Source organism: Octopus bimaculoides, chromosome 3, assembly GCF_046866305.1.
Source record: "Octopus bimaculoides isolate indiv1 chromosome 3, ASM4686630v1, whole genome shotgun sequence".
Taxonomy (NCBI): domain Eukaryota; kingdom Metazoa; phylum Mollusca; class Cephalopoda; order Octopoda; family Octopodidae; genus Octopus; species Octopus bimaculoides.
Window position 1 is genome coordinate 81,255,168 of NC_142930.1, and position 15,000 is coordinate 81,270,167.

General features: G+C 37.0%; 1 protein-coding gene across 1 annotated transcript in view; it reads right to left on the reverse strand.

The window, feature by feature from the left end:
• The window catches only part of LOC106881895 (uncharacterized), a 113,924-nt gene that overhangs the window by 241 nt on the left and 98,683 nt on the right, over positions 1 to 15,000 (reverse strand). The window contains exon 4 of the mRNA XM_052966272.2: positions 1 to 1,219. This exon is cut by the window's left edge and continues 241 nt beyond it. Within this exon, the coding sequence (XP_052822232.1) occupies positions 1,041 to 1,219 (179 nt within the window). The 3' untranslated portion in view covers positions 1 to 1,040. The remainder of the gene's footprint in view (positions 1,220 to 15,000) is intronic.

The following is a 15,000-nucleotide window of genomic DNA, read 5'->3' on the forward strand; positions in this document are numbered from 1 at the left end:
AAGTTTTCACCTTTAGCGAAATACTTCCTAAAAGTATGTTTTTTTTTAACCAGCGCCAAATTATTTTGGATGAAGCAGACTTCGATCAAAGGCGTTACAGCCGTGACCACCTTGCCATTTTGTATATAAGGACTATGTTTTTGATTAAGACAGTAGACTGCGGTTCGTGAGGGGGATAAGATTATTATTTCTAGCTGGTCGAGGTTCATAAAATGGATCATTATAAAAGTATGTGAGGTATTTGTTCTGAAACTGTGAAGTTCTTGACAGATTCAGGCTTTAGCTCTGTGAATTGGAACTCAGAGAATTTGGATTTCATATCTAATGTGTCTCTAACAATCCGATATTGTTTCACAGAGCATTGTGATTCTTACAACGTTTTAGGCAACACAAGATATAGAATTCGTACCAACTGGGACTCTTGCGGTATGTGATTCTAACATACTGAGATTTGAACACTTAAAAAATTTTGATAGGAAAAATATACAGGTTGATGTTGCCAGTAGAAGTGGCTAGCAAGAAAATCAAGCGTCTTGTTCCAATGTCGCTAATAATCCAGTTTAACGACTGGGTTCGGTTCCTTCGTCTGTAGGTTGTTTGGTATTTTTGGTAACTGTTTTGCTTCTGGATTACTGTTTGGTCTGTAAAGTTTTGTTTGATTTATTCGTAAATATTAATCAATTACTTCATTGAATGATGATTGTTGATTATGTGTATGTGTGAGCGTATGTATGTATCTACGAATATATATGTGCATGTATGCACGTATGTAGGTGTGTATACATACATGCATACATACATACATACATACATACACAAGCACATATTTATATATGTATGCATGTATGTATGCATGTATGTATGCATATATGTATGTGTGTGTGTGTGTGTGTGTGTGTGTGTGTGTGTGTGTGTGTGTGTGTGTGTGTGTGTATGCATGTATGTATATAAATTTGAGCGTATGTGTTTTTGTATATCTGAATGACACGCTACCACAGCCACAAGATATTCACTCAATTTGAAAGTTTCAATAAGTTATCTCAGTGTAGGTGATGGTTAGTGTCAATATGACGTCGTAGATCTACCTTACGCTGGAACGATCGTCCACACCGTTCACAGGAAAACGGTTTGTAACCCGTGTGTTTCCGACTGTGAGTAATTAAGTTGGACGACTGACTGAAAGCTTTGCCGCAAACCAAGCACTTGTGTGGCTTCTCACCTGTGAAGAAGAGAAACAGAAATAAAAAGTGAGACAGAAGGAAAGAAAGAAGAAAGAATGTTATTGAGTTAGTTTTGTGATAAAGTTAAATATTATTTGGAGTTGTAGCTGGCATTCTGTCGGTTACGACGACGAGGGTCCCAGCTGATACGATCAACGGAATAGCTTGCTCGTGAAGTTAACGTGCAAGTGACTGAGCTCTCCACAGACACGTGTACCCTTAACGTAGTTCTCAGGGAGATTCAGCATGACACAGAATGGGACAAGACTGGCCCTTTGAAATACAGGTACTACTCATTTTTGCCAGTTGAGTGGACTGGAGCAACGTGAAGTAAAGTGTCTTGCTCAAGGACACAACGCGTCGCGGGGAATTGAACTCATGACCTTACTTTCGGGAACCACTAATTAACAAGGCCTGAAATTTTTGCGGTAGGGGGCTAGTGATTACCTAGAAAGCCAGTTCTCAATCGGTACTTATTTTATCGACTCCGATATGATAAAAGACTATGTCGACTTGGGCGGAATTTGAACTCAGAACGTAAAGAGCCGGATTTTCCCTATATAATAATAAAAGTAATTGTTTCTAGGGATGTCCTACTGCATGGAACTTAGGGCAAGTGTTTTTCTAATATAGCCTCGGCCCGAATGGATTTGTCTTATCAGTGTATTTGGAAGACGGAAACTGAAAGAAGGCTTTTCTATATATATGTGTGTGTGTGTGTGTGTGTGTGTGTGTGTGTGTGTGTGTGTGTGTGTGTGTTTATATGTGTGTGTGTCTTTGTGTCTGTGTTTGCTCCACGTCCACTGCTTGACAACTAGTGCTGGTGTGTTTGCGTCCCCGTAACACTAGCGGTTCGGCGAAAGAAACCGATAGAATATGTATCAGGCTTTAAAAAAAATAATAAGTACTGAGGTCGATACTTTCAGCTTAAAATTCTTCAGGCGATGCCCCAGAATGGCCACAGCTTAATGACTGAAACAAGTAAATGAAAAAGGAACAGAACAGACACGCAAAGTCTGAAATAAATTATGCAATCGACCCCCAATACTTCTCTGGTATTTTACATTTGCAACTACAGCTGAATGAAAGGTAAGGTTAACCTTAACAGTATTTGAACTCAGAACGTAGAATAGCACAATGAAATACTGCGAAGCATTTTGTTCGACGATCTAACGATTCAGTCAATCTATCGCCCTAAATTGTTTCTAACATGGTTGAATTACCAGAAACTTGGGAGGAAGGAAAGAAGGACGTAGCAAGTTGTTTGACTCGTCGTCTATTTTATTGACACTCTTATAACGACTGGTAAGATTGACAGCCGTAGCATTAATATTCTGCTCATTAGGTGGGGCGTAACTGCATAACGCAATGTCTTATTGATCGCTCTACCTATTTTACCATCTAAAAAGCCAACAAAAGAGAAACCTGTATATTAGATTAAGGGGCAGTACAATTCAAATAATTATTATTTACGAATACGAAAACCTATAAAGCAGGAACAGAAGAAAAGGGGATGAGGTAGGAGAATGGGAAGAAAAGTTAAATGATGTAAGTTACAAAATATGCAAAAACAAATGAGTGATAATGGGTAGTAGTAATAGTAGTAGTAGTAGTAGTAGTAGTAGTAGTAGTAGTAGTAGTAGTAGTAGTAGTAGTAGTAGTAGTGGTTGTGGTGGTGGTGGTGGTGGTGGTGGTGGTGGTGGTGGTGGTAGTAGTAGTAGTAGTAGTAGTAGTAGTAGTAGTAGTGGTTGTGGTGGTGGTGGTGGTGGTGGTGGTGGTGGTAGTAGTAGTAGTAGTAGTAGTAGTAGTAGTAGTAGTAGTAGTATTAGTAGTGGATACTGAAGAAGAATGAAAGAACGACGAAAATGACAATGATGATGATGGTAATAGTAATGATGATGAGATGGAGGAGAAGGAATTAGAAGATACGAAAGAAATGACAGAAGAAAAATTTTAGGGGAGGAAGTAAAGTGTTAAGGCGGTGACAAAATCTGGACACCATTTGATCAACCAGACAGACAGAAAAAGAAAAATCTGAAAACAGATGGATGGAGAATTCATGTCATCGTCATCATTGTCGTTGAAGTTAGCGTCGGAGAATGAGGTTAAGAAGGGGAAATATGATGGTATATGATGGAACACACATACACATTCACACACACACACACACACACACACACACACACAGAGGAACGGTGAGAATAGAAGGGTGCAGGTTTGGGAAGATGCGCAGAGGATGATAGCAGTTTAGAACTGGTAGCTAAATGCTGCCATCGATCGCCAAAGGAGTGTTCCGTGATCTCTTTTCAGTTTTCAGTGGGAAAGGGTTAACCATAAAAATTGGAGTTCAAGACATTGTGTGAGGGGCGGAGATTGAAGTAAATTTCTTTGTCGTGCCTTTGTCTTCGTTAGACTCACAAAACCACGACTACAACAAACACAACTATATATTAATCTAATCATTTAAACTGCGAAAAAATGACAACAATAATGCAGCCAAAAACACCACCATCAACATCACTGTTTCCACCTCACCAAAAACACTATCATCATTATCATCATCATTGCCAACACCACCAAAACAACAACCGGCCATGTTCCTGTACACAATACTTCCTTCTTTTAGAAACACATGGGCGCACATTGAATACACATTTCCAATTCTCCCAAACAGAATAACATAAAGCGAGATCTCATAACTGCGTAAGCAATAACACATGTACACATACATTGGATATGACGGTTTTTTAAACCTTTGAATTGTACAATTACATTTCATATAGACAGATGCGCTCTTCCGATCCGGGAACAGGATATAGCTAGTAAATTGCTGGTTAATGAGCAAAATATATAAAGTGGCCATACTGGGACACCGCCTTGAAGGGTTTTAATTGATCATATTGGCGCAATTATCCTTGTAGTGGTTATCACTCTTTACGTGTCGAGCCACTAGTTATATGGCAGACAGATTTTTTAAAGCGATATCAACGTAAAGACAAAGTCAGACATATGCAAACACACAGAGGCACATCCACGCATACAAACATATCTATCTATCTATCTATCTATCTATCTATCTATCTATCTATCTATCTATCTATCTGTCTGTCTATCTATATACATACACGCAGACATGCATACATATATGCATATAGATGCGTTTGTATATATATATATATATATATATATATATATATACGTGTATGTGTGGATATACGCATACAACACACAGACAAACGGACACACACACACACATGTATGCACCCTTCCTTTCCTTCTCTGAGCGTTTTACTAATACTTTGCATGTACCACGTCCTCGCGTTGTTTTTCTTGTCTTTTTTCTCCGTTTGACTATTTTCTCGTCTTGACTATTATTATTATTATTATTATTACTATGTTTGTTTTTTTCTTCTTTCTTCAAATTTTTTCCCATTTCTCGCCGAGTGTTTTCCGTACACCTAAGGCAGAGAAACGTTGTATGCATTCCCAATTTACACACGCAAATTCATAGGTAAAACATGTATTTAAGAAAAAAAAAAAAAATCATGAATGGATGTTGTTTTCACAGCGATAATGCTCTTCTTAGTACATGAGTCGTTCCAGTTAGCACGATTTTTTGCACCTCCTGTAGAGATGGTAAGCCTGGTATCATTTTCAAATAGGTTTCAGTACCTTTTTTTATCATTCCTAGATATCCTACAATCACTGGTATGGTAGTCGCCTTGAGGTGCCACATTTTTTCAATTTCTATTAGCAAGTCTTTATATTTACTGATCTTGTCAAATTCTTTCGCCGCTATATTATGATCACAGGGAATACTCATGTCAATTAATAAACACGTCTTCTTTGTCTGATCTTTTATGATAATATCCGGTTTATTAGCTTTTATAGTCTTGTCGGTATGTACGGGGAAGTCCCAGAGAATCGATACATTTTCTCCCTCAGTCACAGCTTCAGGATGGTGTTTATACCATTTGTCAGCGGTTTTGATTTTATAATGCTGACATATTGTCCAGTGTAAATACTGGCCAACTCTGTCATGTCTTGCTTTATATTCTACAGGTGCTAACACTCTACACCCTGAGATTAGGTGGTCTATAGTTTCAATCGCATCGTTACAAAATCGGCATTTTGGGTCAGCTCCATTTTTTATCACATTGGCTTGGTAGTTCCGGGTTAATAAGCTTTGATCTTGAGCAGCCAATATGAAACCTTCACTCTCTGCTTTTAGCCTTGAACTTCGTAACCACTGATGCGTGCGTTTCTGGTCGACATCAGCTTGTTTGCTACGAGCCACATACTTGCCATGCAGAGGTTTCTGTTCCCATCTGCTAGCTAATTTTTCATGTGCTTTTGTCTTTGCAATTAATTTTATTTTCTTTGCAGCAGCAGATGGTGCATTTCCTTCAATCTGATCAAGCTGGTGGGTATCTAAGAGTTCGGTAGCGAATTTTTTGCTCTCTTTCAGAATAGAGTGAAGTCTTTTCGGTCTTTCATGTTTTTCAACAAGTTTCAGCATCCAATCGTTGGTTGTTTCAAGGTATTTGGCCAGTCCGATTGTGGTGATTTTGTACGTAAGTTCAAGCTGGATCAAGCCTCGACCTCCCTGAGCTCTGGGGAGGTAAAGACGATCCACGTCTGCCTTTGGATGGTGCATCTTATTACAAGTCAGTAGCTTGCGGATTTTTCTATCAATTCTGACTATTTCACTGGTATTCCAGTTAAGCACATTGGAGCTATAAAGAACAACTGGGACTGCTAAGGAATTTATGGCTAACACCTTATTATAAGCATTCAGCTCAGACTTCAGAACTGCTTATTATTATTATTATTATTATTATTATTATTATTATTATTATTATTATTATTATTATTATTGTTGTTGTTCTCTATCTGTGTGTATTGTCATATTCCATAGTGTTGTTGTTTTCTCATTTTCTGTGACCTTTTCTGGCGTGTGCCTATACCATCTTTTTTCTGTTGTTATTCCATAGTGTTGGCATAGCTTCCAGTGTATGTAGGTCCCAACTCTGTCTTGTCTGCGAATATATTCCTTCTTAGCCAGTACTGGGCAGCCAGAGACGATATTAATGGTTTCTTGTCCATCTCCACATATTCTGCAGTTACTTGTTATTTATTTTTCGTTTTTATGTGTTTGATAATTTCTGGTGAGGTAGCTTTGGTCTTGTGCTGTAATTAAAAATCCTTCAGTCTTTGCTTTGCCTATTTTTTGTGTTTTGTTTAACCCAGTAGTTACTGTTCCAGTTTTAGTTTGGATTTCTTCTTTTTCTTCATTGTGTTTGCCAGCTTCCCTCAAGACTGAAAACAGTTTTATTCTGTTCGTGTTTTGTGGCGATTTGTATCCTTTCTTCTGAAGTAGGTATTTCTCTTGTCCTGTGGTGCTTGTTTTGTAATAGTTTTCTAGCTGTATAAGGTCTACGACCTTCGATACGTTGTACATATAGCCTTTCTGTGTCAACTATGACTTCTTGTTTGTATTTGCCAGCTTCCTTAAAGACTGAAAACAGTTTTATTTTCTTCGTGTTTTGTGGCTATATGTATTGGTTTTCCTTATCTAGGTTATTTTTCTTCCAGATTTTATATGTATATGTTGTGGTGTTTTCGTTCTTTGGATAGAGCAGTGCTCTATCATCATCATCATCATCATCATTATTATTATTATTATTATTATTATTATTATTATTATTATTATTCCTGGCCAGAACCCGACTATGATAATAATAATAATAATTATTATTATTTATTAGACTTCTTCCTAAAGTTTCTACTGGTTTTCATAAAGAAAGCTCTATCACTGGAATTTCGTTAACAAAATGTTACGTTAAACTTAAAGAAGTCGTGGATAATTTAACTGCATTTGTGTTAGTGTATATATTGATATCGGTTTGCATGCAGTATAGTAATATTGTTTGCATTATACGTTCTTCTCGTTGTTTATCCAATAAGTAAATGCGTAGTTGCTGGTGAACTGCCTGGATGGGATGTATACATAAAACTCTAGGAATTTGGCGATGTCACGTCCCCACATTATATTACAAACCGTATAACAAACTTTCCCATTCGTCCTACCACCCCACATTGACCCTCATCCATACCTATCTCCCATACACACGTTTCTTCGTTTCTTTCTTACGTCTGTGTATGCAAGTGTGTGTGTGTGTGTGTGTGATAGAGAGAGAGAGAGAGAGAGAGTGTGTGTGTGTGTGTGTGTGTGCGTGCATTTTATTATCTGTATCAACGTATGATACTATGTATGTGTGCGAAAGAGAGAGGTGAAGTGAGAGGAAGAAAGAGGAGAAGGAAGCGAAGTGGTTGTGTGGGCACACGTGTGGGTGCGTGTTAATGTATTGGCCTAAATGTGTATAAAAAGGTATGTGTGTATCCGAACACTTCATGTATGTATATGTAATTTGTAAGAATAATTTTACATATATGCATATATATATTTATGACGGAGTGTAAGTATGTAATAGTATATGTTTGTGTGTGTATGTATGTATGAAACACGTTTTCTCTCTCTCTCTCTCTCTCTCTCTCTCTCTCTCTCTCTCTCTCTCTCTCTCTCTCTCTCTCTCTCCACACACGCACAAATAAATGCATAGAAAGAAAAAGAGAGAAAGAGAGCAGTGGGGATGGGAGAGGAAATGAATCTACGGTATGATTCTGACAACCCTAAAAAGGCGGGCTGTGCCCTCACTAACCTTCCTGCTTTGAAGAGTGGGACAAGTAAGGAGAGAAGAAATCGGCGTCAATCAAACGTTTGAAAAAAGTTCATAATTCAGGGGCTGCAACTTGTTGTTGTAGTCGTCGGTTGTGGTGGTGGTGGTGGTGGTGGTGTAATTCTTATTATAGTGGTACATGGTGATATGTTGTTGTGCTTGTAGTGATTGGTGTAGACTTTTGTGGTTATGTGTGTCTTTGTGATTGGTATTGGTGTGATTTTTTTTTTATTAATAAGGTTATTTTTGTTGTTGCTGCTGTTGTTGTTCTCTAGATACAAACATTTCCTGATTACACAGAATTATGATGAATAGAAGTTCCGGTCATTCTTTTATAAAATTGAATTACGAGTGCAATCTACTGGATACACTTCCACACATTTTCCATCTACTCTATTTCAATGCCAAAGTTTGAACCGATCTGAGATGATGATAAAAAAACAATTTCCCAAGATAACAAAAGGTAGGTACGAACACAGGACTTCATCATTGCGAAATGAACTTCTTATTCAACGGGTCATACCTGCGTCCTCACACACACAAACACACAACACGTACCTTATGTATGTGTGTTCGATGTTTATATTCCTCAAGCTACTTTTAACTCATATTTAAATGTGTGTGTGCGTGTGCGTGTGTGTATATATATATATATATATATATAGAGAGAGAGAGAGAGAGAGAGAGAGAGAGAGAGAAAGAGAGAGAAAGAAAGATAAGGTAGGTAGATAGATAGATAGATAGATAGATAGATAGATAGATAGATAGATAGATAGATAAGCACATATGCGTGTGTATATATACATTCATACATACAAATGACAGCTGGAGGAAAAGAGGATTGCACCAGCACTTAACTGGTACTAATTTTTCTGCTTAGTGAACTGGAGCAAAGTCAGTGCATCACAAAAAGACGCAACCCACCGGCTGGTTCAAGAATCGTAGCCCATTACCTTACGAGCAAGCGCCCAACACCTCTCCACTAAACAACGCACCTACACACACATCGCCTTTCAGGGTGTACGGTTTCTAATTTGTCTTTCTTTATTAATGATGCTAGGGTGTGTTTTGAGCTTCACTTGATACGATTTCAGTCACATCGACAACAAAAAAGAGCCTTCCTCACTTCGTAACGTATTTATTATTGTTCTTACTTTATGTCCTTTGTCTAGGAATCCTTCGTCACACGTCCTGTGGCCTCTTCAGCGACTCTCCATTCCATGTGTCTCTTCCTGTTCTGTTTAGTCCATTCTATCTTTCTATGGTGTGTATCCTTATCTGCGCATGTGTGTGTGGTTGTTTCTAGCAACAGTAGAGTATGTTCTTCTATACAGGGCTGAAACATGGAGGCGCACTAAAGCATTGAAGAAGCAGATGGATGGTTGAAATAGGAATGTGTAGGGATCTAATATTATATATATATACATATATATATATATATATATATATATATATATATATATATATATATATATATATATATATATATATGTTCATGTGTATGTGTGTGTGTGTGTGTGTGTGTGTGTGTGTGTGTGTGTTCATAAATTGTGATATGATCATCGTTCACAGTAGAACATGCGCAACATGTGGAAAGGTATGCCTCTCAGCTGGAGGATTGAAAAGGCATGCCAAAAGAGTTCATACTGTGGCACCTGTTCCTTCTACCAGCCATCAGAGCTGTGCATTATGTAATAGAATGTGCAAAACTTCTGCCGGGCTCAGGAGTCATACAAGGGCCTCACATTGCATCAACATTGACTCATTTCAATGGGTCTTTCTAGCAATGGCTTTGTTCGTATACAAGAAAGCAGCATACAGCCTTGGTCACGTGTGTGCGGCTGCTATTTCTTTTCGTTCTTGGAATCACCAAGCTCGCACGTACTTCTTTGCCCCTCCTGTACGTGCTTCACAGCGTTCGAGACATACACACTTCACGTCTGGCTGTACAGCCTTTTTGTTTGTTTATTTCACCGTTTCGTTTTCCTGTCTTGTTTTCCGTCCGCCACTACCCTCCACGAAAACAATTTAATTTGTGTTCGTGGGCAGAACCATTTTAACGATGCGTACTGCCTTAATTCTTCGAAACGCCGGAGTTTTAATGGTGGCAGCTGATGAAAGGGATGTTTCTATGTGGCCTGCTTGTTTGTCGCACCTTGTTTACCATTTTTGTCCTTGTTCTTTTGCCACGTCATGTACCCAGTTATGTATCTATATGTACATGTGGATGAACGTATATACATACATGTACATATATATGCATATACTCATATATTGTTTATATATATATATATATATATATATATATATATATATATATATATATATATATATATATATATATATATAAACGTATATGTACATAGATCTATACGTATATATATATGCATATGTGGGCACAGGACATCATGAAACGTGTACAACAAAAAAATACGAAGTACGAGTACATGGAATATGAAATATTTTTTCGAACAACCAATGATACAAATGGAAAACAAGACAAACAACATAAAGAACGACCCTTCATTAGTTGTTAGCTGCTTTTCTTCTCTTGTATTTCGAGCATTCGACAACAATATACGCTTTCGATAAAACAGTTACTCCTCCAAAGCAAATTAAATACCTTCTCGTCTCCCACTACTCTATCCTATTACTCTGTCACTCTCTCTCCCTCACTCCTACTCCCTTGCTCACTTGGCTCCCACATAACCATCGGCCATCTTTCTTTCTTCCCCTAACTTGTGTTTCTTTCTTTCTCTCCATTGTAGCTGGAACAAAGAAGACGTGTTCTTGTCTGTCTCCTATCCAAGCTTGATTTACGTGATCGCCACCACAGCCTCGTTTAAGCTTAGCAGCCCTTACTGTTTGTTTTCATTGTCCTGCTTGTGTTACCGATTTTGACCCTCCGCAAAATTCCCAAATTTTATGTAATTTGCTTTACGGGGTCAACTGTTTTATCGAAAACGTATATTGTTGTTAAATGCTCAAAATACGAGAATAGAAAAACAGCCAACAACTGATGAAGAGACGTTCTTAATGTTGTTTGTCTTGTTTTCCATTCGTGTCTTCTGTTGTTCGAAAAAATAGTTCATATTCCCTCTATTCGTACTTCATATTTTTTTGTTGTACACGTTTCATGATATCCTGTGCCCACATATGCATATATATATATATATATATATATATATATATATATATATATATATATATATATTATATCATTATGGGATTGAACGCCACACACCCTCTTCGAAATAAGTTTTATCTATCTATCTATCTATCTATCTATATATATATATATATATATATATTCTTTTATGGTGGGGCACAGAAGATTAATAGCACCCGTTAGAATTCATTACTAAGCTTCGACGGTGAGGTGATGTGATTTCACTAATGACCTCCCCTCCGGACATAAGTATTGAACGTAATATTAAGGAACGAATGAGAAAACAATAAGAGTTACGTAATCGCGTTCGTTAAAAAAAACGACTGTGTATGCCGAGTTCAGAGCCAGTGCGACATCTTATAAATTCGTTAAATTCTCTTACGAAGCCATAAGATAATGCACTGGCATCCAGTTCTGGGGGCACAGATTCTTAGAGCTGAAATGGCAGAATGCTAATGAAAGCGATTACGTAACTATTGTTATTTTCTTACTCATTTATTAACTAATCAATATGTATGAGAGTTTATATGTTTTCCGTCTAAAAATAAGTTCTGTCGTGTTATTAATCTACACTTCTTCTTGCCGTTGTACGATATAAGAATTCGCAGCTAGCTATATGATTCTTTCTAATTTTGGCCGAGGCTAGCAATTTTGAGTGGAGTTGGAAATCGATTACATTGACCCTAGTACTCCACTGGTACATGTTATGTTATGTTCTGTCAACTCTGAAAGGATCGAAAACAAAGTTGAACTTGGTAGCATGTAAACTCGGATCGTAAAGAGTCAGAAGAATTGCCGCTAAGCATTTTGCCCGACGCGCTAATGTTTCTGCCTACTCCCCAGTTTAGCACAGGTATATGATATAGATTTATGACATACATTACATCCGTACCCACCGTATCTTAAAAAATGCTATTATAGAAAACTGAATATCTATTAACTAACAATAATATCACGTGTCAGCTGCGGCAAACCCCTCCATATGACATATAGATTTAGCCATTTATAATTAATGTATACATAAACATGTAATATAATATTGATATATCATTACATACATACGAACATGTACACACAGATACGCACATATATATACATGCATACATGCATATGTACATACATATAAATACATATATACACACGCGCCAACAGACAGGCACACACACACACGCACACACATCCATATTCTTTCATATAAATATAGTCAAGGGCTGCTGTACTAAGTGACGCATGCAACAGTTTGTTAATTAATTGAAATTTCCTTCTCCTTTAGCGAAAGTAAACAGAAACCTAGCGCTAATTGTTACAGATATAGATTTATATAAGACATTATGCGCGCGCGCGCACATGCACACACACACACACGTACACACACACACACACACACACACACACACTCACACACACTTACACAATATATTTCAGACACAGATCGTGTGTCGATAACCAGCTGGAAAAGACGCTTTCCTGGGGTTAAATAGTAGTAACATGGTCCTACGCAGGACTGCCACTTTACGTTGGCAAATAGATTTTACTAGGAAGTAGTAAATTGACTGCTACATCTAGCATGTCAAGTGACTATGACGAGTCCGCCCTCTTGGTTCGTGCATAGGGTGCACTCTTTTATGCACTAAGTCAGTGTGAGATTAGGGTGGTGCTAAACCGGATGACTGGTTTTTAGTTCGAGCCCCCCAACATCCGAGTCTTCATTTTTGCTTTTTAAGTACATATTGATGAAAAGCTGGTTGATGGGTCCTTTTCAAAGAGACATACAGGTTTCTACTTTCACTCTGTACCCCTTCCCTTACTCTCTTTCTCTAACGGTTTAATTGTATGTATGTATGTATGTATGTATGTATATATATATGTGTGTGTGTGTGTGTGTGTGTGTGTGTGTGTGTGTGTGTAATAATACAAATAATATGTGAGTATATGTATATATACGTACATGTATGTACATACCTACATCTACATGTATATATAGATGCATATCTGGGTACAGGGCGTCACAAAAAAACATGGACAAAATGAGAAACAGAACAGAAACAGAGCACAGAAAACAAACAGGCCACATAGAGAATATTTCCTTCATCAGCTGCCCCTATTCTAAACTAAGCATTTCGAATACATACATATATACATACATACATACATATATATATGTACATACTTACATATATATATATATATATATATATATATATATATATATATATATATATATATATGCATATATGGGTACAGGACTTCATAAAACGTAAACATGAAATACAAAAACATGAAGTACGAACGTTTTTGCGAACAACGAAAGAAACAAATGGAAAAACAAGACAAGTAACATAAAGAATGACCCTTCATCAAATGTCAGCTGTTTTATCCACTCCACATTTCGATATATATACTCTTTACTCTTTTACTTGTTTCAGTCATTTGACTGCGGCCAAGCTGGAGCACAACCTTTATAGTCGACCAAATCAACCCCAAAGCTTATTCTTTGTAAGCCTAGTATTTATTCTACCGGTCTATTTTGCCGAACTGCTAAGTTACGGAGACGCAAACACACCAGCATCGGTTATCAAGCGATACTGGTTGGACAAACAGACACACACACACACACACACACACACACACACACATACATACATACATATATATATATATATATATATATATATATATATATATATATATATATATATATATATATATATATATATATATATATATATATATGGTAGAGCCGTTGGAAGAAGCAACAGGATATCCTACACCGCTAAGTTTGAAAGTTTGGCATATTATTGTTGTTGTTGTTGTTGTTGCTGTTGTTGTTGTTGTCACCATCATCGTCATCATCACTGTTATTGCTACTAGAATATTAATTGCTACTAGAACATTAATAACTTGTATAAAATGAACTTCTACATAGAACCTTCCAATATGTATAGAAATGACACACACACACTCAACAAAACTTCCTTTCTAAAAAACACTTACAGCTTTCTAGATACGGCTAATAGCGCTGATGCCAGAAACAACGTATGTGGTGGAATGTTTGTTTATAAAAACTTGTATATGAACACATGGGAGTAAGGGGACATCCGAGTAAGGTTGTGCACACGAACCCACACATATATATATGCATTGTAGTGTCTATAGCTACCTATTTATAATGATTGTAGGCTCTATGTGTGCCTGGTATTTTTAAGGGGTTTTTGACATATATCTTTTTTATATTTTTGCATGTCCCACATGCTATACCTTCATTTTTCATTTATGTATTCTTTATTATCTTTTTTTTCCTGCTGTACCCTTATTTTTATTTTGATTTTGATTTTAATTCTATTTTTTATTTTTATTTCTATTTTATTTTTGCTGTTGTTTTTCTTCTGTTCTCTACCACACCTCTGTTTTTACCTTTTGCTCTACATTTGTATGAAACCCTTTGTGAATCTCTGAAGAGGCCTAGCGGTTCGGGCATGTAACCCCATTTCAAAATGTCATCCGATAATCACTCCGGCAAGAAATATTCGGATAGAATGGGGCTTGCTAAAACTAGGCCGAAACAGCTGTAAGATTAAACTTCTGTTCATCCTCTAATTCCTTATGGGATACATTGTCTGCAAGTAGTTGGGTTCAGCATATTATCCTCCATTTTCTAATTGTTATACAAATTTGGGGTAAAACCTCCACTTTTACCTGCTCCCATTGATTGCACTTAGTGTAGCAATAACTGGGTACCCTCCCAGCAGTATACTGGATAGATACTATCCCTTAGTGGGTTGACCCCCCAAACCCTAGCTCTCTCACGTTATATATATATATATATATATATATATATATATATATATATATATATATAAAAATGAGAATG